The sequence below is a fragment of the Zalophus californianus genome, chromosome 14, assembly GCF_009762305.2.
Source record: "Zalophus californianus isolate mZalCal1 chromosome 14, mZalCal1.pri.v2, whole genome shotgun sequence".
Taxonomy (NCBI): Eukaryota; Metazoa; Chordata; class Mammalia; order Carnivora; family Otariidae; genus Zalophus; species Zalophus californianus.
In genome coordinates this window covers 56,145,559-56,170,754 of record NC_045608.1, presented here as the reverse complement: position 1 = coordinate 56,170,754, position 25,196 = coordinate 56,145,559, and the positions used below count along the sequence as shown (strand labels likewise).

At 42.7% G+C, this 25,196-nt stretch overlaps 1 protein-coding gene across 32 annotated transcripts in view; it reads right to left on the bottom strand.

The window, feature by feature from the left end:
* Window positions 1–347: 347 nt before the first annotated feature.
* The window catches only part of DTNA (dystrobrevin alpha), a 340,156-nt gene continuing 315,307 nt past the window's right edge, over window positions 348–25,196 (bottom strand). For 16 of the 32 annotated variants that reach the window (XM_027575980.2, XM_027575982.2, XM_027575981.2 and 13 more), the window contains 6 exons: window positions 23,568–23,588; window positions 15,390–15,549; window positions 12,916–13,005; window positions 11,511–11,679; window positions 9,023–9,155; window positions 348–1,480 (listed from right to left, as the gene is read on the bottom strand). In XM_027575980.2, the coding sequence (XP_027431781.1) occupies window positions 1,340–1,480; window positions 9,023–9,155; window positions 11,511–11,679; window positions 12,916–13,005; window positions 15,390–15,549; window positions 23,568–23,588 (714 nt within the window). In that variant the 3' untranslated portion in view covers window positions 348–1,339. Of the gene's footprint in view, window positions 4,087–7,033; window positions 7,083–9,022; window positions 9,156–11,510; window positions 11,680–12,915; window positions 13,006–15,389; window positions 15,550–20,932; window positions 23,589–25,196 lie in introns of those variants that run through there. The other 16 variants (XM_027575994.2, XM_027575999.2, XM_027575995.2 and 13 more) reach the window with 6 other exon arrangements.

Below are 25,196 nucleotides of genomic sequence, written 5' to 3'. Positions count from 1 at the left end.
AGCTCTAGTGCAAACAAAACAAAAGCTACTAATTCATTTATTCATTCATTTGACACGTAATTGTGGAGCTCATAATTGCCAAGTACCTGGCTAGATGCTGCGATTCAAAGGATCGAGTCAAGTGACATAAAGTGCTTATAACAGTGTCAGATATAAAGCAAGCATTAAATATGTGAACTCTTCCAAAGGCAGGGAAAGGTGAGATATTTTGCTCTAGTTGTTTAAGACCCAACTGATGGGTCCTGCTTCTTGCTGCAAGTGCTGACTTGTCTTTCTCCTTTGAACAGATTAACTCCATGTTGCGTCAAGAAAGATTCATTGAAAGAAAGGAATAAAATACACAGATATAGTGTTTTTAAAAACATTTTTTAATGAAGAAATAATTCCATTCCAAAATATAGACACACAATTAAATAGTTTAATCACTTCAAAATATAACATGTCCCCAGGAGGTTCCAGCACACACACACACACACACACACACACACACACACACAAAACAATACTTAACAGCAATACAAAACAAAACAAAACAAAAACCATATAATAGTAGTTTTGTTACAATACCAATGAATATTGTGAAATCTTTAGTGTCTCTGAATTGGTTATTTCAAATGGTGTCAAATGACAGTATTCATAATTAAAAACGCTTTATGTTAATTAGCCTCAAGATAGAACATTTCTGATTTTTTTTCTCTTTTTGGTTCAAAAGTAAAAAGGCCCTTTCTTCTGAGGACACAGTGGAGTTCTTGTTTGTGGCTCCTTGCGTGGAATCAAACCAAGGTGATTGCAGCAACCAAAGGTGCCGTATTTACAAGGTCTCTCTACAGTTAACAGCAAAGAACTAATAAGGGTGGACAAAGATGATCAAAATAAAAGCAGACATCAGTGCTAAATTATGATGCGACAGTTTGGCTCATGCATATAAGAAAATACATAGTATATCACAACAAAGGCCACACTCTTATGCAATTCAGTTCACATTACTACTTACAAATGAACCCTCCCTGCCTTATAGAGATCACTCGAGAATCCATTTTTCACAATCTCCAGCACATCTCCCTCTGACCAAACGAACTTACCCCGACTTGCGTCCTGACCAACCGCAACTGATTCCTGAATCTCATACAGTAGATTTTGCCCTCCTCCATCCCTCCCTTCCTCCCTCCCTCCGCATGGCGCCATGGGGGAGGTTGGCTGTGTTAGACCAGTGCTCATTAATAGGCCATCGTCTGTGATGGAGATGGATGTGCAATTTATTGTGGAATAAGAAAGAAATAATCCCCGCAAGATATAACTATCTCCTGGATGGGACAGGTGAAACCTGCTGGGTTTGCACTTAGAACAGGTCCCAAAAGTAAATTTGGAGAGCCAAGGAAAGAAACCCCCCCAAAACCACAAAACCCCAAAACAATATACGCCATTTTGTCTCGGTTACAGGACAGGGGTGCTTGAGTCTGGTCTCAGTGCTGACGTGGAGCTAAGGGAAAGAAAAGGTGGCTGGTTAGTCACGAACTGGTCAATGGCGGCACTTTCCGGAGTCCTTGCAACGGCTTGTACCATGCTATCGACAACCGTGTCACGGAGTTGGCAATGAAAACTACAACAAGGGGGACGGTTATCAGCAAAACGGCTCAAACCTTAGACAAGTGTTCTGATGCAGAGACACAGAGTGACAACAGATGTCAGCTCAGTCCAGTCAGGGGCTGAATGCCACTTGCAGGATCCGAGTTCCGAGTTCCGGAACTACCTGGCTATGAGTTAGAGCTGACAGCAATGTAGGTAGCTGGCATGGAGTGGTTTTAAGTACTGAGTATGAGGCACGAGGGGCCACCTGCCCCATCTAGAGAGGTATGGTTTCACAGACGAGGGGCAGTGGAAAGGAGATGAACATTAAGATAAACCAACAAAACTCATAATCAAATCCATCTGTGCAGAGAAATCTGAGAACTGTGCAGTTGTGCCCCTTTGGTGTCAGCCTGCTCTCAGGGACATTTGTCAGGCTGCTTCTCTGGGGAAGTATGAAAAAGCGCATCAACGGACAGAATGGGCTTCTTACTAATGCCAACTGAGAGCTTTGCTATCCCTGAGGCAAGTGATTTTGTTCCAAAGGGCAGCCAAGGACATGGTTTCTGACCAGATGCAGAGACACGACCAACTCAGAGCCCTCTGGAGAGGGACCTGGAAGGTCTCAGGATGTCTGTTCTCAGCTGGGCACACACCAACCACAAACTATGTGGGGGTGGGAGAAGGTTTCTGCCAGCCCAGGAAGCAAAATCGAATTGCTGAAGCTTTGAGCTTGACTCGGAGCCTTTCTTGCTTATTTGGAATAAGGCCTTTTTAGAGATTTTATATGCAACTTTATTCCAAAGCCGTGGTTCTCAACCTTTAGCATGCATCAGGAATCACCTGGAGGGCCTATTAAAGTACAGATGGCTGGGCCCAATCCCCAGAGTTTCTGATTCAGCAGGCCGGGGTTGGGGTTTAAGAATTTGCATTTCTAAATAAATTCCCAAAGTGATGCTGATGCTGCTGGTCCAGGACACACGCTTTGAGGGCCACTGTTCTAAAACGATGTCCTCGCCTTTCTTTTAAAGGAGATAGGAATTCCAGAGAAGCTGCCGATTTAAGTATAACATATTCAATATGTTGCCGGATTTTTATTTCATCCAGTCTTGCACCAAGTAGATTATGTTTTCATTTCCCCAGACTCCCTAAGGGAGGTCTTTAATGCTCCCCGACAAGGGCCCTTATAAAGGACCATCCACAGAGGCTTTCATTCTTCCTTCTTTGACCGTGCTTTTGCACATCAGCTTTTCGCTGAGTGCAAAATCCCAACGCCACTTAGAAGAGCCCGTTTCCTCTCCCATGACCACAGAAGGCTGCATGCAGAACACCAGGTAGCCAGCTAAGGCAATAAACATTCAGAAATAAAAGGAGAGGGAGTGTTTGCAAGCACACTTTAAGCCTGTACATTTAAAGCTGAAGGCCTCTAGACAACCTGATAGGGGAAGCTGTGGACGAGCGGTGTGGTTAGACATGCTCCCTAAAGCTAAAACGAGACGGACGCACCCATGGGAGAGCAGAGATAACTTGAGTCCGTTTGGGGATCTTATGGCACCTGTGGTTTATAAACAGCTTTAGCAACGAGTATTTCAAAACATAGTTCACAGTTTTTAAGAAGATCTGTGCTGATTTTAAAAACTAGATTCTATATCATTTGAATGTTGCCTTTTTTTTTTCTTTTTGAATATGATATCTATTTGGAAAAAATATTTACACTAAATTCTATGGCTGATTTGTTAGAGTATCTTGAAAGAAAACAACCCCAAGTTGGAAAGAAGCCCCAAAGGCTGGATTATCCTGGTGTGATTGGTTCAAGTCACTGCTCACAGAGACTTAGAGACAAATGCAGACAGTGCAGGCCAAGGACCCTTCTTGGCTTCCAGGCTCTGAGTTTGTACACTCAGGTACCAAATCCTTCGGGGTTAGTGAATAATTGCAAGTGGTTGTTTTTTTCCAATTGCTGTGGAAAAAAAAATGTACAGTGTATAATAAACTGGTTCGCTAAAATCTCAAAGAATTCAGAAATCAAACATCTAGCTACAAACAGTATTAATATTGTCATTGTAAACGGAACAGGTTCAATATCATGTGCAAAGGCTTAAAATGCTTGTTAATACTGCCATCGTAAGAGCAGTGTGGGTTTTCAGCCTGTGGGTTTTCCTTTCCCTGTGTATGTGTGGTGGTGGTTGCCGTTTTTGTTTCTAATCAGGGATGAGCCATGTTACAGAAGATGTAGCTGATAAGTTAGCTTCGAACAGGAGTCAGAAGTCTTTTTTTTTTTCCTTCGCAAAACACACACCTACGAACTACGAATCTTAGAACGAAAAGTCAACTGCACTACAGTCGGCAGAGCGCGTCTCTAAGGGTGGGGGTCTGTCAGGAGCTGCTGTGCGGGCCGGCACCTCTGGGCGCTGAGGCTGCTCCTGGGCCGGTGTCTTCTCCTCTGCGGGGGTGGGTGCGGGGCTCTCCTTCATCACCAGCTTGCGTGTTACCTTCATCATCTGTCTGACTATAGCTTGCCTGGGAATAAGGAATGTGTAGTTTTTTTTTTTTTTTTTTTTTAAGATGAAAACTGTTCTCTAAATTAGGGTTTCAAAACTTAGGATTCCCCCAGCCCCCCGACACACATATATTCACACACTCTCTCTCTCCTCCCTTCCTCTGACAATAGGGAGCAAATGTCCTGGGACGTGGTATGCTATTGGTCTTTCTGAAAGAGAAGATGGGCATCCTCTGCGTTGGGTCCCTGGCTTAATGGGTACCTAAGGCATCTGGAGGGTTAAAGCAACGCAGAAATGTTTGTGCTGTCCTCACCTGACAAGCAGATGAAAACACTAACCTACCATCGAAATGCCATGGTAATTAGAAAAAAAAATCCACTTTTGATTGTCCAAGCCCCCCATTTCTGAAGTTAGGATGTGGCTGGCTAAGGAGAGTGGTGTACCATATGGGGAGAGGGATGGAAAAGGGATGAAGCCAAGATTTGAGTCTGCCAAATGGAGTTTTGGTGGATTCTTAAGTTGAGGGTTAAATATTACATAGACTGCATTTCTTCCAAAGAGGCTAGTTGAGAGGCAAGGTTTTACTCTGTTCACTCTTGTTAGTATCAGTGAGTGCATACTTATCTTCAAATAGCTCTTTTTGAGCAGAGAGTGGGTCTTCTATTTCTCTGGGGTCCCACCCTCTGCCCTGGTGGACACCTAACTGACTTGCAGTGATGAAGTTGGCTTCCGGACCCTTGGATAAGAGATGCACAGCTTTGGGGCAATTTCTGGTCTTGTTTGGGTCAGAAAACCCAAACAAATCATTTCAATAGCATAAACTGTTCCAAGATTTCAGCTCTATTTCTCGGCTACATCGAGAAAAATTATACTAGGATAGAACTAGCTGAAAAGATGAAAAGCCACTGGCTTCTGGATTGATCCGTAAAGTTTTAAATACATTTTGCTTAAGTGGCTGATTTCATGACAGGCTAGTTCACATGTAGAGTCCCATGGAACACCAGCTCGGTAGGTATATGATGTAGTAAATGGCAGAGGCCACAACGGTTTCAATTTTCCACTGTCAAATTGACAACAAAAGTTGAAAACAGTGGCCGAAGAACTTTTAGAGCACTGAAATCTTTGGCTTTTATGTAGAAGAACCAAATGCCATTTCTTATCTGAGTTTATGTCAAGGACATTTCATTAGTTTGTTTAAGAAAATATTTTTCTAAGAACTAGTGACTGATGGTTAAATAATGTGCAGAATAAAAATGATCCAGTTGCTGGCATGAAGAGAAAGAAAATGCTGTGAAAGGAGAGGCTTGCTCCTTTGGGACTAGATTTGTTATAACGGGAGTAGATGTTTTCAGAAACAACTCCTGGGACTTGTTTCTACCGTGCTCATCATGATTCCGGAGAGCATGTGCTGTGGCATTCTCAAATGCAGGGGAGGGAGACTAGAATACAGTCACATCCTTCTTTTCACACCAAAAGGGCTTCAGAGCTCGTATATTTCATAATAGCAGTTATGCCATGATTTCTGCTTGCTTAATCCTAACCCGAGAACTGAGACAGGAGGTCAGTAATGCATGAGTGAGGATGTTTTCTTTGCAAGTTGATTTGTCATTTAAGAGAAATAGATCCCTTTTTAAATTTAGCAGCGAGTTGACTTTACTACCAGCTGTACTATAGACTTTTGGGAGTCCATGGTTGGGAAAGACTGTATCACTGAAGGAGATACAAATCCTTGGGCCCCTACAGCCAGAGACTCGGAAAGGTGTATTTACTCGGAACCGTAATGGGGGACAGCCAAATGGCCATCAGCTGGAGCCAGAGACACCATCTAGACTTAAGAGACAGTGTAGCCAAAAGTGTATAAAATCATTACACATAGCTGAGTCCTTAGCTTTGTCTATAAAAATACAGACAGCAAGCTAGTTCTGAGTCCTGGGGGGTGGGGGTAGGGTTCCCCATACACTTACATAATAAGTCTAGCAGCTCCCCAGGATTGAATCGCTTGCAAAGCACTGAGCACAGTGCCAGGCACGTCTGTGTGGGCTTATCATAAATTATGGTGTGTTTGCCACCATGTTAAGCTCTTTATAAACTACATCCCAGTGAGGACAACTCCACTATGAGGTAAGTATTATGATATACATTGTGCAGAGGGAACAGAAGTTCAGAGGGGTTTAATCATTTGTCAGGGTTATGCGACCACGATTTGGTGGAACTCCTATTTGAAATTAGGTCTGCCAGAGTCCAGCGTCTGAGCTCTAGACCGCTACCGTCCAGGGGTCCTGCCAGTCAAGTGCTATTCTCTCTACATTAAACACATGACTGAGGATTTTCCATGTATGTTGGTAGGTCCCTGGGGGTGGGGAATCACATGCCACGTAAATGATATTTTAAATTAAACTGTATCTTGCTGAATTCCACAAAGAATTTGAATCAGCTATTCCAAAAGTATAAGGCTGCAGAAGTTGTCCTCTCTGTTTTGCTTCTTTTGTTTTCTTTAATAATACATGGTTTTGCCTTCTCATTGAGGTGCACACATTTGATCTCTGGGTCCTGAATACAGTATGCCTCTGAGGCTGGCCCATCCCTGCATGTGCTGAGCATGCCTGGACTTTTCTTTCTCAAGTGATAGAGAGGCTGCAAACTCAGATGCTGTTAGGGACTGGTGATGAGGCACCACAGCCCCGAGGATCTCTGGGGCATCTCTGGCATTACAGAAATTTCTATGCCAATTTTCCTAATTAATAGAGTAAAAAGTCAATTCCCGAGGTTGTCTGCCAAATCTCCACTGGGTTATAATGAAATGCTCCATAGGCCGGGATGATTCTTTGATATCAGGAGGGAAGGAGGATATTTATCACATGGAACACAGAAACAACCTAAGAGAGAGTGATTGTGAATTTAGGTTACTAGTTATCAGAAGTCAGTGTATAGTGGGCACGTTTCCTCCTAAATAAGACGGTACTTACTTGAGAGGAGAGTGATAAAAGGATATTGTATTCAACCTTGCAAGCTGACCTGCGGGTGACAAAGGACACAAACAAGAAAGGTGACATGTCAAGTCCGTGATGCAGTCAAGCTCGTGAATTATTTGGTTGGAAGCCATGCAGAAGGACAGAGAGTGAGAGAGTCCGATGAATGAAAACAGCATTCTGACCCATCAAGCAACCATACGCTCACAGAGTACTCAAGGAAAGTCACTTCAACGTTCTCTGGGGCATATGCCTTGAGTGGGGACACACAGGCTTACTGTGGTCTCCTACACCTTGTCTTTACCTTTCCCTTGAAGTCACTGGGCATGGAAAGGAAAGGAGGGAAAGAGCTTAAGATTAACCAGAGATGGCAAAAACTCCAATTGCATCTTAAGCTTTTAATAGAATTTCCCCTCATTTTACTCACATAAGGTTAAATTCTTAATTCATTAAAATAAATACAAATCTAATATTTTATATGAAATGATGGTTTCCCTTTAAAAAAAAAATCTAGAATTTCAGTTACTGTTGTCACCAACATCCAGAAACTGATATGGGTTCGAAGAGGGAGTCCTAACAGGCGCCCCTAACAGCATGAACCAGAACATTGATTATTCCATCACATCTCTCTCTCCCTCTAGGCAGCAGAGCCCAGTGAAATGCATGTCGGAATGCCATCCCTTAGAGTTCCCAGAGACACCCTGGCAGCTTCATCCAGGCTAATTTCCTTCCATGGACAGGCCACAGAAGTGGCAAAATAAGAGCATTCTCCATGGTTCTCCACTTCAGGCAACTTTGACCGTTTCTGCAGTGTTGAAGCATGGCTTTACATATATAGTCACTGATTTTTTTTCTTTTTTTGGGGGTGGGGGTGGGGTATGACGAGGCCTACATTTCAGTTGCTTCTGAAATATGGTTGTTAAACCGAAAAGGCTAATGGAACATTCCAAAGAGGCCAAACTTTTGTTTTATATTGTTGGGGTGGGGTTGGTAGGCTTCAGTTTCTTTCTTGCTACATTCTTCTTGGGAAAATATTTCAAAACAATCTGTACACATATGAGAAGTAGAGGTAACGTATTCACTCTGCTTCTCTTTCCTTCACTAATGGGAGTAAGAGAGGGCCACTGCTCGTCTAAGAATGTGGAGGAAGCTTGTCTGGCCATTGGACAGAAAGACCGACATGAAGAAATATCTCATGGGGCCTGGGGGTTGGGGCAGTAGGTCTCAACCAGGCGAACATCCCTGAGCTCCCAGAACCTCAAGAAAACACCTGTGAATTACAGGGAAGAGAAACATACAAGCAAGACCAACAGGGCAGTAGAAAAATCTCCATGGGGAAAATGCATCCCCTTTAGGATGACTTACTAATTACACTTACTCCCAGTTGAATGTGTTATGTTTGGTGAATTCTCAGCTGGATTAATAATACACTCCAGTATATATGAAAATCTGTCCATCCATACCCTGCTGAACGCGGGGCTTACAGTTCCTCCTACCTTTCTTGGTGAGATTTGATACTCTCCTACTTATTTATTTTGACATGAGGTGGGCAGTGAAGGAGGATGAAGACAAAATGATTCAAGGGACGAGATATATTTATACTTACTCAGTTTCCTTGGGCCTTGTTCTCTGTATCTTTTTCTAAAATTTATTTTTATTTATTTTTTATCTATGAGAAAACGTATTTTTCCCACTGAACTTGGAAGAGTATAGATTGTTGGTCACCACGTTTCCCCTAAAGGGACACGGTCTTTCTCACTTACCAGATCAGAATTTCCAAGAATTCATGGTGAGAGGCATAGCTCTAAGAAGTATTTACAATTTTTACAACTGTCTAGAATATGTGGAGTAAGGAATGCAATCACAATATTCTGGAGAGGGAGGGTAGAAGAAAGGAGAAGGCATGGGTTTTCTGAGTAATGTAAAAGACCCAGCTACCAAGGGGTGGGGGGCTGGGGGCCGGGGGTGGGGCCTGACTCCCCATACCTGGTAGGCTTCATCCTGCAGCTTCTGTTTCAGATACTCCTCCATCTTGAGCTCGTTCTCCAGCTGCCGGACTGAGTCATTTTCATAGTTCTCATCCTCTGGCCGCACGTAGGGGTCCCCATCTTCTGAGGCCCTGGGAACAGACCACAAATGGTGTTTGGGAGCAAATCTTAAAAGTAGGAGTAGAATTCATGTGTTAGCTGTGGTTTTGGGTCCCATTTACTGAGTGCCCTAATTTGCTTCTTGGCTTCAATTCACTTCAATTCAAGGTCTTCTGTTACCTAACAGAAAATTAAAAAAACAAAAACAAAAACAAACAAAAAAAAAAACCTTTGGAAGTTTGGAGAAATAGATGATCAAGAAATTCTCATATGTAATTTTTCTATGGCAGTCTGATATCATTGGTCATCTGTGTTTTCCTCTGGTTTACAGGAATGAATTGCCTTTAAAGAGTTTGTCAGTCTTAAAAGAAGCAGTCTTATCTTTTGAGAGGATATCATTTTCCCAATCTCTGGGCTTTTTTTTTTTTTTTTTTAATGGAATCCAAGAACACTTTCTATAAGGAAAGTGAGCCCTCTAGTGAAATGATGATTAAGGACATTTGTTCATAATTTACCCCCCTTTGTGTTATGCACATATGTAGGGATATGCACCCATGTACTTTATTTTTACAGTAGAATAAGTCTTAGAATATCAGCTCATGGCTGTCAGGAAGGTAATACTTGAACCCATGGCTCTTGATCTTAAAAATTTATACTAGTTAATCTAAGAAATCCACTCAACTTGTTCAATTCTATCATGAGATAAATAGAGAAGAATGATCTCATTCACTAATGTGTGACTCTATTTGAATCTATCCATCCCAGTTTATAAAAACCCTTCCTGAGACTAAACATAAATTCACTACCTAAATCATAGGACTAAAATATTCTCAGAGTAAAACCCAGTATCTGTTTAGATAGTACAGATATTAAGACATCCCCTAAAGTGAAGAGAGTGGTCAAGTAGAAGTTTCTGGGTTGGAACTTAAATGCCATTGTTCATGTTTATTTATATCTGTACAACATGTTCTCATTATTTTTAGAGGTTTGGGGCCAGCCTAAATAGGTCTGCAAGGCCTCTGTGAACTTTCCCTTCCCAATTCCTTCGGCCAGTTGGTAGCTGGCACTGTCACCAGCATGCGGGGGACAGCGGAGTGGGGTAGATTTAGCTACCGTCTTGGATTTTTGGATTAGAACAAGAAAATTTTAGGTGACCACATGCAAATGCTTCATTACGAAAAGTCAGACAGATATGTTACTTACCAGACTAAACTGACGACAATGAATTCACCATTTTGAATATAAAACAAGTCAAATAATTCTAAATTATAGAGGAAAGGACAAGAAAGCAAACTAAAATTAAAAGTGGCAGCCTACTGCTATTTAAAATTATGTCAGAACTGTTTTGTTTGGATCTCTTGGCCTGCTTTTTCACCACTGCTTTCAAACCACATCTATTTATAGGTCCTCATTATTATTGGTCGACTCACTACTTGGATTGAGATCCAACAACACCCGAAAGGCCTCTGGTTAGTTTCTTCTTTGGGTCCTGAAAATGGCCAGTTTATTTTTGTAGACTAGTCTGCAGCATTTTTCACGTTAAGCACCATCACCTTCCTAGTTTGTAATGCTCAGTGGACCCCTTTGCAGCCCTCTGGTGAGCCTCTCTGCCCACGTTTCCCACTGCTGCATGAGCCCCGCTCTTTCGAAGGCTCCTTTGCTTCCCTGCCTTCCTCCCCACCCAAGCTGGGCTCAGCAGGTCTGCCCCAGCTCCTCCCCCTTTGCTTCTCCGCTTTGGTTTCCGAGGCCTTTCTACTTGGAGTTTGAGCTGATCCAGGGACACGGATAAATCTAGGGGGGAGGTCACTGATTCTGCTGCTTTCTGTCAAGCTACAGAAGCCTAATTGGATGAAAATCTTTGCAAAATGCCTTTCAAAGGTCAGATTTATACGTACTCAACAAGCCAACCAGATTGGATTTCTTTATAATGAGGTTTTAGACATTTACTGATTTCAGTGCCAAGTGCTTATATAATGTTGTTTACACCCATTCTGAATAGAGGCCTCTCTAGCATCACCTGGTCCTCTAAGGGCAAATACAGTACATTTAGAAGATAGGATGATTTATCTCCTGAATGAGTCTGTGAGTCCCGAAGGCAGAGAGCGATTTTTTGATACTGTTTTGTATACAACTAGCACCGTGCCTTGGGCGCGCCAGGCTCTCAACAAGCACCACGTGGTTTTCGTGATTGCTATTCTTGATACAGTGAGGGGAGGAAAAGTCCCAACACCAAATTTAATGTAGCACCCTTCTACCTCTTCTGGCAGAAAAGGAAACTGCACCATCCCATTCCGAATTAAAGAACGGAAGCAACCATGTTACTATTTTCCTATCTTCCCTACAGAGTGTTGTGCTACTGAGCAAGGCCCCCAGCCGAGGATACTCACACGTCACTGCGCATGGTGCTGGGGGTGGCGCCGCCGTGGAGGTACCCAGGTTTTCGGGCGTGGATTTGCGCTAGAAAAGCCTTTTCAGAGGTTGGCGATGGAACCAGATCCTCAAACTGAGTCCGTGTAAATTCAGAATCCACGTTACTCTCTGTTTCACTCCCCACCTCTATTAGGTACGATTGAAGAAATGGAGAATTAGATTTTTTTTAAGATTGGCAAATAAGGGGCTGAGCTTAACATAAGTCAACCTGTGCTGTGGAAAACATTAACCAGTTATGGCACATAAGTCAGGTGAGTTTATTATTATTTTTTTCCAAAATGACATTTGATACTGACATGAATTTCTAGAAAACCATTTGGTATACAGTGTTGTCTTTTTTGAGTCTCAATCATACTGAGGAATTTTTGTGGTGACTGACTTAATTTCTTAATACTTCTGTTTTGCCCCTTTTACAAAAGTCTTCACGAAAACTGCTCTTACTTTTGCTTAATATTACTTGAATTTAGGAAATACAAACCTAAAATACTACATTCACTTAACACCTCAAAGTATTGTGAGTATAAACTAATAGTATTTGAAGCTTCCACAATGAGAATAACATTTTAGTCATCATGTGCTAGGGCAGTGGGTATACTCCATTAGTCAATATGTATTAACTACTGCCATTTTTATCCTACTTGGTAATCTTCATTTAGACTAGCAGCAACAATTTTCATTACTTTAATTCTTATAGAGGCTTTAAGGAACTTAAATCCAGAATTTTTTTTAATATTGACTTTTCTTACAATTGTTTAATCTCAAACTTTGTGACTGTCAGACAAGTATCTTGCTAGGTGGGCTTAAGGAACAGATGAGATGTGTTAGTAACTGGTAAGATATTTATTTGCATATTCATGCTGTTAAAGTTTTAAAAACTGTGTAGTATTATTAGAATAAAGAGTCCCTCTCAATGTCATGCTCTCTATTTTCTGAGATCTTTCTTTGGACATATTGCAAAGGTAAATTTCAACTTAGCCTCATTCAAATAGCCATGCATTTCAAATGAACAGAGTTTAAATGAGTAAATAAAATATTTGACTTTATAAAATAACTTTAGCATCATGTCACTTTGGATCATATTACAAGTTACAAATACTAGATATTACAAAACCTAGAATTGCAAGTCAATTTTAGTATATTTCTTTACTCCTCTCTGCATTTTTCAAAATTTCTGCATTGACCATGTATTAATAGTCTTCCAATCAGCAAAAAAAAAGTACTAAAAAATCTGAATATACGAATAAAATATCACATCAATCTTTAAAATATCTTTTTCTACTTGACAATGAGGAGATCTCTAACAAAGGCCCCTAGCACTTATGGGTCCCTCTGCAATGAGCAAACAGGGGGCTGGGGACTCACCGGAATTCAGCTCTTTCACGAGAGAGGACATGGTGTTAGTGATGGAATCTGCTGCTACTAGTAAGTCATTCCTTAAATTTCTTCTTGAACCTTGAGTGAAGAAGAAATGATAATTAAAAAAAGAAATCACAGCTTTTCCTTTTTATTTAGTTTATCATTTACATTGATAATCCTGAAGCAAGAAAACTTCTCTAAGACTTCTTTTCAGAAGTGCTTTGGCTCATTTTCTGAAACAATACATTGTACTTAGGGCAGTGGCCACTGATGAGGGAGGGGTTCATTTAATTTATTGTACAAATCGGGACAAGTTTGTGAGGAAAGGGGGCGGCATGATAATAAAAATAGGTGACCTGGCACAAAGTGGGATGGTCCCAGGCCAACTAGTATCTATGGCCACCTTTTTGTAGGAAAACTCACACAGATGTAAAGTCTGGTTTTGCCTGGAGAGCTGCACCTTGCTAGCTGCTGTTAGTTTCAGCCACGACCTGGCAGCTGAGCCTGGGATCCTGATCTCCATCACCACAGCCTCTGTCTCTCATCAGGGTTCCCAGAGTTCCCCGACCATTGTAGCTATCTCTGGGGAGCGGGAACGCTACGCACTGAATGCCCTAGAGCGTGGGACAGGGGTGGGGATTCTTGCACCTGATGCAAGACCATGGCAGAAGATGTACGCCCTGTACAATGAATTGCAACTCAGACTATGGTTCTCCGTGGTAGACAAAGATTACAATGATGTTTCAGGCACACAAAGGGTTAAATGGGTATCTGTGGGCTGGCTTGGGTGTGAGGTAACACCTAACATCTTGGAGAAAAAGGGCTCAAGATTCCAAACACCTCACTTGCCGCTGAACTCATGTAGCATGAGTTCTTTGGGAGCTAGGAGCTGCCTCCAAGCTGTGACGGTTCATCCTGTAATTTCTCAGAAAATAAACCTAAGTAAAATAATAAATACATGTAAATTAAACAAAGTAGATAAAACAATGATAACCGAAAGCTCAATTTAAAATACTGTAAATTTCTTCAAGATGATTAGAGAAAGGACCTTTTTCCTTCTAAAAATTAAAAAAAAGGTTATTTTGTATAACTTATTTTCTTTCTCAGAAGAAAAAGGCCTCTTATGGATCTTTCCCTCTCCCTCAGAGCAGAGAGTACATCATTCTCTTCCTTTAAAATGTAAGATTCTATCCCCATACACAATGCATGAGAGTGTCTCTTTCCTCACACTCTTGCTATCTCTGCCTATTACTAATGTTGAACTTTTTTTTTAATCTGCTAGGCGAGAGGTGATATTTGTATTTCTACAACAGTTTGTGAGATTGGACATCTTTTTATATCTTTATTGGCAATTTATAGCGCTTCTTCTGTCCAAATCCTTCACCTGTTTCTGTTTTGGGACTTTTTCTTATTGATCTCTATATGCTTGATGTGTAGCTGAAATTGTGAAACTTGATTGCCACATACACTGGAAATGTTTTCCTCCGCCTATTTTTTGTCTTTTGACTTCACTTACTTATTATTTATTTATTTTTGCCTTAAAACTAGTAATCGAATATATCTCCCCTTTCCTTAGATCTGTATGTGAGGACCTGGAAGGATGTTCATGATATATTGCTAACTTAAAGAAAATGCAAATTGCAGACCACAATGCAATGCATGGTCTCGTTTGTGTGGAAAAGAAGGTAGGTGTTTATAAAAACACACGTAAACATATATACTTATGTATAAAGGAAAAGTTGAGAAGGACCAAACTGTTTAATAATTTGGGAATGAGACTGGCAGGGTGAGGGTCTGTATGAGGATTTTTTTTTGAACTTTCTATAGATATAAAAAGCGATAGCAAGAAAAAGTTTCAAAAGGGTTAAAATACTTCCAAATGAACAAACTCATTGGCCTTGAGGACCCCCCTTCCCCCCACCCGTGGTGTATGAATGGAAAAGGCAGCAGGGGGGAGAGCACTGTTCTATTTATCACTCTCTGTGCTCCTCCCTTAACTACGGAGGCTGAACCCCCCCCCCCCGCCCCCCGCCGCCCGTGGCCCCACGTTGCAGAGGCAATGACTCAACTCTTGAGCGCAGCTGTAAAATGGCGAAGCGCCCCGCTTGATCACCGCAGGGCTACATCCCACTTCAGCTGGGACCGTTTAACCTCAGTCTTGAGTTTGCTTTACCATCAAGGGAAGAAAGCAGGAAATAAGATCATTTATAAAGGTTCCTGGGATATTGGTGGAAGGATTTCCCTTCCCTTCATGATGAGCAAAGACTCATAAAAAATGGAGCCGGGTTGGAGAAGCCGAAGGAAGAAGAAGGTGAAGTGAGAAACACATCAGCCTAAGGAGTTTCCAGACCAGTGTGACCAAGGCCTACGCTGTTATATTCACACTGTGGCTCCGAGGATGACCTCTAACCGCCCAGCACACCGCAGGCTCCTATCTGCGGCGTAGAGAAGCAGAACACACCCACCAGTGCCCCACTTACTTTGCGCAAAGGCCTCCTGAACGTCTCCCCCGACCCCCGTGAGGGAGTCCTGGGGCGTGTGCGACGGGCTGGAGCAGGCAGACGCGGAGCGCACCGGCATGGGGATGGGCCTGCTGATGGTGTGGCTGGGGGAGGAGCGAGGAGAACCTGCCCCCTGCGTCTGGAGAGACAACGCAAGGCATTAATGTGTTTTCCCAAAGCTTCCCAAATGTTAAAAACAGTAACAGTGAGGTTCCCAAGCAGGAGGACGTCCTGGGTAATGGAGATGGTAATCCTAAACCTGAGTTGCAGGTGCAGATAATTCAGGACCTCGTTGTCTATAATCTGGAGTTTTGGTTACATGTTGAGAGTTAAGAATATTAGTAGAGTAGTTCTATGGTACATGAGATGTGTGCCCAAGTAATGAGGCTACTGTTAGGCAGTGAGAATTACAAGGTGTGTCTGTTTCTTCCTCCAAGGAAGTTCTGCGTAGAATAGAAAGACGTTTCAGGACAAAGTTTGAAATATAAACTAGGAGACTATTGGGGATGGATGTGGTTTGTGTAATTCCTAAATTTTCAACCTCTCTGTCCTGGCATAATCTTTAGAGGATAGTTTATAGGCCAGATCATGCCATGTAATATTGTGCATATTGAGTCTCAAAGAATCAAATGAGGTATAAATTGTTTCATCCCTACTTTTTGGTAAAAGTTCACTTCGTCAAATTGCTCTGTGACTCAGGGATTCAGATGGGGAAGAGAAAAAAACTCTTCGTTTCTAATTTTTGGCTACTGTAGGGATTTTTGGCCACATTTCCTATAGGGAATGTCCTTCTCTTCGTCTATGAAAAAGCAGTTATTTTAGCAATGAGAACAGGGAGATTTAAAAGCGAGTGAAGAAAAAAGTAGAAAACAACTAAAAGCCGTTTCTGTCTGCATTACAGTCCTAGGCATGAAACCATTCACACCTTGAATTTCACAGCTTTGTCTCTACAATGAAGTTTCTTGGAAAGATTTTCCGTGTTATAATAATTAGTTTACAAAGGAAGCCAGTCATGAGTAAGGAAATGCAATGCAACCCTCAGGTGCATACTCAAAGATTGGGTGTTCACATAAACTCCATTTGTCTGTTGGGTCTGGCCAGGGAGAGGGAGGACTCTTCCATAGCAAGGCCCAGAGATTCAGCATCAACCCATTCAAACCCATGAGAGCAGTGCTCTGGAGTATTCGATTTAGACTTGCTGTGGGGTCTCTGCTTGCAGTTAAAACACACAACATCAATCCTGTAAAATGCCATGCTGTTAGCTTTCTGGGGCTCAGCATCACACATAAAAGTCAAATCTATGTATTGAGAAAAATCTAGAATTAAAAATGAGACAAAACAGAACAGAGCAGAGCAAAGAACTCGTGTGATGACCAATGGCCTGGGGGTGCCACTCCTTCACTCTCAACGGTACCTTGAATGGTCTGTCCGGGCCCAAGGAAGAGCAGTTTGCCTGCTGGTGTGATGCTTGGCAGCCTGTTGGCCCAGACTGCTCAAGGATGGGTCTGGTTTTCCCTGGCAGACTTTGCCAGCTCAGTCTCATTAACCACGAAACCTCTGCTGAGCTACCATGGCATCCCCCTTCTCCCCATGCCGATAAGAAATGACTTCACTTTTACATCGTGCTTTGCCAGGTAGAAGGGTTTTCATGTGCCTCCCCATTGATTTCTCTCCACAACCCATGAAATAGGCATCATTACTCTAAATGTGCAAGTGTGGATCGCAACGCTCAGAGAGGTAAAAAGGATTGCTCGGGAGGTGGAGTGGGAGAGCCTGGGCTGGGGTCTGAGCACAGATGCTCTGGCTGCCCTGGGCTGCAGGGACCTGGCTGGGTTTGGGCTGCTGAGGGTCCCGCAAAGGAGTTCTGCTGCCCTGAGGGCTGCTTCCCCCTGGGAACCCCTCCTGTGCACCATTCTCTAGGCAGGGCTCCTTGCTCTTTCTTACCTGTCCTTTTCTGCAGAGACCAGTCACACAGCAGGGAGGAGGGACTGGGATGGGAAGTTGGACAGTTGAAGGAAGGAGGTTCTTCTTGCCTACACAGCTGGTTTACCCTCTCAACTCTGGGGAGCCAGACCCTCTTCTGGGGTAGGAGGTTCATAATAATAATAATAATACAACTGTACTTTTATATGTAACTTGCAGGGGCCAAAGCACTTTTACATACATTGTTTGGTTTCATTCTCCTCATAATTGGTGCTAGGAATGATAGTTGCTTATATTTGAATAGCAATTTGCAGTCTATAAAGCAATTTAACCCCAACTATTTCATTTAATCCTCTTAGCAATGATACGAAGTATTATATTGCCATTTTTCAGGTTAGCCAACCGAGGCTCAGAGGTGATAACTGGGTTACCCAAAGCCTCTGAGCTAGAGATTGGCAGAAACAAAGTGGATTCTCAGCCTTTCGTCTACAAGCCTGGGGCTTTCCGACAGCCTCACAGCCGCTTCTGAGGACCACCCATTACAGGCTTCACTAACGGGAGAAAGGTTTAGCAGCGTGAAGGCTGAGAAGGTGCAGGACCTGGACCCACCAGTGAGTGGTGCTGGAGTAGCACCTAGGGCTCTGGCTGGGCTGGACAATACCTTTCAGTTGCCCGGGTCATGGGGTGCAGTATGAGCGCCCCAGGGCTGGAAGAGCCTGTGGGCTGTTTATCAATTGCTACAGAAATGCAGGTGCAAATCTCTTATCTGCAAATTGAGGTTCTGAATCCTGGGACATATCTGGAGTCAGTGATTTCAGATGGGGGCTGTGGGTGTGCGTTTCAGTATTTTAATGGCTATCCTGGAGCTGCTTGCACCCGTTCCGTTGGGCTCTCCAGTACAGGGTGCCCGTGGGGCTGCCCCCTCCCCTTTGGGCACTAACCTGGCCCTTCTAACCTTCCTGTTTGTAATTCTCTTACCTCCGGCGATTCTTTCCCCTTCTCACGCCCTGAGCTCTCCCACTAACTGTGTTAGAGGCATTCCCAGTCCTAACGCTCTGCTTAATAATGCCTGGTCTCCAAAACCAACTTTCCCCACTTCTCTCTGCCTGCTTCCCTCCTTCAAAATCCCTATTAGTGGTTCTGTGTTAAGAGAAAAATAATTGACAGTAGTTATGTGTTAAGGGAAAAACAACGGACTGAATCTAAATTACACCAGTGTGTGAATGATGGGTAGCAACCATCTCCTAAATGAATCTCTTATTGGTGCAATTTCAAGCAGTCTGATTATGTGAAGAATTTAAGTGGAGATTCTGTGCTGGAGACAAGATTCAGTGGCATCTTCCCTGCAACTCCCAACGCCTACGGCATGTCCAGACTCTGGGGAGGGGAAGGCCCTGGCTCCCTGGCTGATCATGTCTCTTTGTCCAGTTTGATGCACTTCCTGGGACCTACCACTGGGAATGTCATCTCTGGCCTTCCTTCCGGCTCTTTCTCTAGGGTCACTAGGAAAGGGCAGTTGCCTCTTGGCATTGGGGTAGACCAGTGGAGATATCACTGGGTTTCATTTTCAGGTGGTGACCCCTGTAGATGGTGGCCTCTGGCCTGGTCATGAAGTCTGGTTGTTTGCTAACAGCTTCAGAAGAGTTAGAGTGAGTAATCTCTGTGAACATCCTTTCCTGGAAATTACTTGATGATTAATGGAGAGAAGACTTAAGGGACAATGGTCCATGCAGATCAATATATAGATCTAAAATTCCTGAGAGGAGAGTTGATTTATGGAAGAAGGAAAACATACATCATATTAAAAATAGCTCACTTCCCAGCGAATAAATGAAAAATTCATTTCTGCACTCCATCCTCAGAGTCCACTCAACTTGCTGTTGTATCAATTTTTAAGAAGTCTGACAAGATCCATACATTTTTCTGATTCTTTACCAGGGAGCATTTTGGTTTCCTCTCAGCACCAGAAATGAGGGAGGCTTCAGGGAAAGGACCAAATGTGTAATCGCTGAAGCAACAGTGCCTGGAGCCACAGCTGAGCAGATGACCATGAGACAGGGGTGTACACCCTCCCCCTGACTGAAAAGTCTGCCTCAGGTTTGACTGGGAACACAGCCCAGTCCACCTAGTTTTCCTTAGCAGCCTGAGAAGGTTCAGCAGAGCAGTGTTTGGCTATGTTCAACCCTCTTATCATCCTTTCTTCTGATACACATTCACTGACTATCCTTGTAGGGAATGCTGTGTCCACCGTGCTGTGGGGATACAGGTGAGGTGACTAATCCTGACAGATCAGGCAGGAGGCATCACTTGACTTGGGTCTTAAGAGTGGCGATTTCGGGGCAGAAGAGAGGATGTATTGCAAGGAGAGAAGAACATTCTAGGCCTTGGAGTGTCATGAGCAAGGAAAGGGAAGGGTGCGGAGGCCAGGATGGTGGATGTGCCAGCCAGGTTCGTTGTGGGGAATGGAGGGGACTGAGGCTGGTGAGGGGTGGTGCCAGGTTTGGGGGTCTCTAATGCCATAAAAAGGGCTAGATTTAATCTGAACTAGAAGGTCATCTCCTCAGGTTTTTAAGTAGAGAAATAATTTTTACTTTCCTAGAATTAACGGACTGATCCCTAATTTTAAAAAAGGTTGTGTAAGAGAGTGAGAGAGTCTGAGAGGATATGTTTTGAACATTAGATGTCAGTCCTAATATCACAGTCGGTTATTTAGGAGGTGAACTCCCCCCCGCCACTCCCCTACCCCACCTGTGATTGCATCACCACTCTCCCCAGGATACCCACCAGAGAGGATGCGCAAGGGGAACAAAGGAAGGTGAACTGATGCCGGTAGAACTTGTCATTTCTGGCCTGTTCATGTTCTATAATGTGTTTGGGAGAAGTGGGAACCTGAGCGACCAGGATTTCCTGAGTTCACGGGGCCTCCAGTTGTAAAGAGAGAAGAAAATGGGGGCAGGAGGTAGGATTTGAAATGTTTCACTTTCCTCCTCTGACTGAGACACTTAGTTAACTGGAAGGAGGAGAAGTGGATATGTGTGTGTGTGTGTGTGTGTGTATGTGTGTGTGTGTGTACATGCGTGTGTGTAAAATATGGGTCCAGTTAGAGAAGTTTACATATTGTTGGACGCATGTGTATACATCTATACGCAGTTTTATACCAGTCTCTGACATGCATATAGTATTTTACAAAGTGCTTTCACATCCATTATCTTTGAAAATCTATGCAACAGTCCCGTGAGCCATGTATTATCAGTGTGTTTGAAATAAATTCCCGGGAAGCCAACTGACTTACTCAAGATCTTACAGGTGTGAGTGAAGAGCGGGGACCCCCTACAATCAGGTCTAACACCAGCGGTTTCTCTACAAAAATTTTTATTGAGACCTTACATTCTGAACTCAAAGCCGGGATATCTGGTTTTAGATTGGGATGTGATATTTGGCACTGGAAGTCTACCAGAAACTCTGAAACATACTGTCAACTGCAATTACACCCCAGCTGCCTTCATTATTAAGCTTTTTATGAGTGTTCTTCTTATGGTTCCTTCAATAAATCTTAAAATACACAAAGAAGAAAGAGGGTAGGATAATTTTGATGCAAGTTTTGTAAAAAAAAATTTATTGCTTATGATACCATAATCATCATATTATATTACAGGCACTATTTTTTTTTAAATTCATGTTCTCTCCTCAAGGGGAATAAATTCATGCGTTACCTCTAACAAGAAACAGTATAAGTAGGAATTATATATACCAGTATAGTAAAATACATTGAACCACACAGACTTATGATAAAGCAAGTAGAGGTTATTAAATCAAGCACAATTTGTTGTGCGCAGTGTCTGAAATCTGATTTTACAAAGAGAATGTCCCCAAAGGGGTAAGGCTCATAAATAAAAACAGAATTTAGAAGCAGACGCCAGACTAAAACCTCTAAATTCTCTCCTTAGATCATGTTATACCAAAGGAAGTCTATGTATTTGGATGGCATAAGTTCATTTCCTTGTAGAACAGCCTGCTCCGGATCGGGCCAGACAGGGTTCTGTCTTTAATTTTGACTGAAGGTCAGTATAATAATCAGCCACTTGACATCTGCGGCTGCATTTATCCGTTTTATTACTTAGCACTCCTTCTCTAAAGCTCCGAGGGAAGACTTCCTTATATTTCATGCCAACAGAAATTTTGGTCCCTTGAGAACTGGCATTTCGGTTCTGATAAAACCACCAAATATGTTTTCCTTTTTTTTGTGTGGTCTCCTCGCCAAAAAGCTCAGAGGCACACCCTTGTCCCTTACGATGAGCATATTGGCATTTTCTTTTCTTTCGTTTCTGATTTTTCTGGATTTATTTTATGAAGCCATTGTTGATGTCTGTTGTTGTAAGATACCTCGGGTCCTTTTCGAGAAGAGGCTTGAGTATACAAGCAAAAAGCAAAGGAGTAAAGACGAGTAAACGGTCTCCCCACCCAGAGAGTGCATTGCTGCCATCTGGGTGTTGCCAGTGAGGGCCCTGTAGAGCCCCTGCAGCAGGACCCAACTGAGGGCTGCCTCCGAGACGCGGAGCCGTGGAGGGCTCCATGGGAAGAGCTGGAAGGCAAGGAGGCAGTATACTGTTCTACGCCTGCAGCCGTGCTTTGGCTCTGGGCAGCCATGGATTCATGAACCCACTGGTCCACTGAGCCTTTCCAGAACGGGTGGCCTGGGAAGAGGTGGGAAAGGGGGTCCTCTGGCTCAAGCGAGGCTGACTGACTAGAGGATGGTTGCCCTCTCTCTCCACTAAGTGGAAGAAGGTTACATTTGAGCCTTTTTTTCCCTTTTTCTGTGCACATGCTAAGTCAGAGACAGGAAAGAAAAGAGGCTGTTGCAAAGAGAAGCTGCTAGCACAGCAAGGCATTTTTCTCTAGCATGATCTAAGTGTGCTGGAAGTACAACAGCAATGCCCCGCGTGTGGCTTTACAGGCAACGATACAGGCTATATGTGTCCGTCCTTCACCCGGGGGGACTACCTCTCTTTCAGATTTGACTCTAGTCAAGTAATTTTTTTCACAAAATACAAAATAGTGTAATACATTGTCTTTATTGTCTGACATTACAGATTAGTTTCACACTTTCCTTTTTTACAGACCATGGGAATGAAAGGTAAAAATGTGTCCAGCATTTTGCAAACATTCTTTGTTACACACAAACACACACAATGAATAACAGGAAAGAGAATACAGAAGAATAAAAGGTACGTTGAAATCGGACAGGCTGTGGTTCTAATCGATCCCAGGAAATAATATGAAACTTCCTGATAACACTAGCAAGTGGGATATACTGTCATACACAGCTTGGTACATGCACTGGACATTAAAGCTGCTGTTATTTTGCTTCTATTTTGTTATTGTTATTTTTTGAGTATGCTACTTCCTCTGCTGGCTCTGGACCTGACCACAGGGTCAGGCATAGGGTTCCAGTTTAGACTACGGTTAGAGAGTCACAATGCTCCTGTTTCCAGAGAAGATGTAGGTAAGGGCCTTGTGAACTCCCAGAGCAGGAAGGTTCTTGGTGATATGAAAAAGCCTGAAAGTTACCTGTTCTCTTGAGATTATTTTGAACCAATGGTAGGAATTCTGCTTGCAAGAACTAAACAGTGGGAAGTGAACACTTGCTGAGTACAGTGTTTCTCTTAGATTGAATACATTTTGGTGACGGGGAGGACAGGGCTTAATAATTATGCAATGAAAAGAGATGCAACTGGCTGACTTCTATACAAAGAGGTCCCACACCTTTCCATTAAAATGGAAACTGAACTAAATGGTCAACAGCATGAGAGGATGTAGAAGGTAGCTTGAGTGCTGCGGGTTTCTCTTAATGTAACTTTAGTGGTGGCGGTGGGTGTCTCTCTACTAAGAGAAGGGTCTGATCAACAACCCAGAAAAGCATGAGACTGGTTTGAAACATAGACTGCTGGAGATCTAGAAAGGTTCCAACAAATTACAATTTTTTTTTTCCCTCTTCTAAAAGATGTAATAGCTCTTGTTTGGATGCCGACAGTAGTAATAGTTATAAAAAACACTAAATTTTATATGTGTCCATTCAAGCACTACATTGAAAGGGAAGCAAATTAGTATGATTTTTTTTTTCTCTTTCCAAACTGAAGCATGAACATACATTAGAGGCAAAAGCAATGAGAAAAACAGCAGGATGGCAGGCCCCTCCACAGTTAGTTAAGACCTGCAGTAGGGAACATAACTTACTCCCTGCTTCAGTTCTTCTTCCTACAGAAAGATTGAATCAATAATAGTTAGATTACCCAGGGTTCCAGCAAGAGCATGTATACAGTGTGAGGGAATGCAAGGTGGGGGAAACATCAACATGGCTCTAATGGGAGCCTCTCCTACCTTGGTGACTTTTAGTTCCACGTCTATTTAGGTATTTGAGACAGACCATCTCTTTCCTCCCTCTGTCCATCCATCTTTCAATGTGGTCTATCCCTCTCTCCTGGTGTTTGTACATCCTGTTCTGATAGACTGTGCTCGGGCAGGCTAGCTAGGTGGATGCAAAGATGGCTGGTGGTAAATGGACCCCTGTCACATCGCTATGGTGACAGAAGCTATGGGAATATAAGTGGGGGGCTGTTTTCAAGGTTTCCTGTCATTCAGTGAAGGGAAAGATGAGATCGACGCTCTTCATTTGGTATATTTGAAAAGGAAAGCAGAAAGAGCTTTTCTGGATCATCAAATGAGAAAATAGGGCAGAAACAGTAAGAGGTTATTAGTTATCTAGTCCTGTCTTCATACGTACAGTACCACAAAAACTGAGTTCTTTGCCTTACATGTCTGAAAAGGAAATTTCGTTTAGAGAAGATAAAGCATTCCCAACACTGATGGCAGGAAAAGTTGACTAAGGAATAAAAAAAAAAGAGCAGAGAAAAACAAAAGAAAGAAGTGTCACACTTATATCCGTGCCAGGACACAGGTTTCAACAAGTATTTATTAAATAAATAAAAGAAGGGAAGAAAGGAACAAGGAAGAGAGAAAGAAAAGAGAAAAAAGAAAAGGAAAGAGAGAAAAAAGAAAAGGAAAGAAAGAAAAAGAAGGGACAAACAATAAATGATGGTGTGTCAGGGATGTGGGAGACCCAGGGACCGGAAGTATGGATGTCTGTCTCACAGGTGAGCTGCCCCAGGGACCTGGCCTTCCTCACTCCATCAGAAGTTTCAGTTCCTGCCTTTGGCAAGTCCCAGTTCCACTTCACAGTGGTTTCTGCTTGTCTACATCAGGCAGGATAACCACATAGCACTGATTTCCCTACTGAGCCAACTGTGGCCAAGGGGCCATCATTAGTCTCCCTGTGATGTGGAATGTGATTTAGTACATACCGAAGAAGGGAATAGGGATTTATGAAAGGAAGAATGCTACTTCCCAGTGAGAATGACATCACAGCACTCTGCAGAGCACTTCCCTAGGTCATCATATTAAACCCTCTACCTGAAGAGAGCAAATTCCTATTTACAGTTTGCATTTGAGACTCATAGAAGTTATGTGACTTGCTGCTAAAGTCACACAGATGAGATGAAATATTTCACCGAAATTAAGTTATTACTCTTAATAAAAGTAGTCACCCCCAAAATTTCATGGCTATATCTTCATTTTCTGAATTAGACATTAGCTTCTGTTCACTTTATTCAGAATTACTGAAGCTATTAAATGTAAAGTATTCCTAAATAAATTCAGTTTTATTATTTTCAAGGACATAGGAACTGGAAATAAGCCAAGAAGTTGTCCTTTGAAGGACGTCAGTGGTCTGGTTCCAGGAAATGGAGAAGAATGAGCCTTGTCATTGACTGCTATCATTTGATGTATCTAAGAAAAGATCCTGTATCT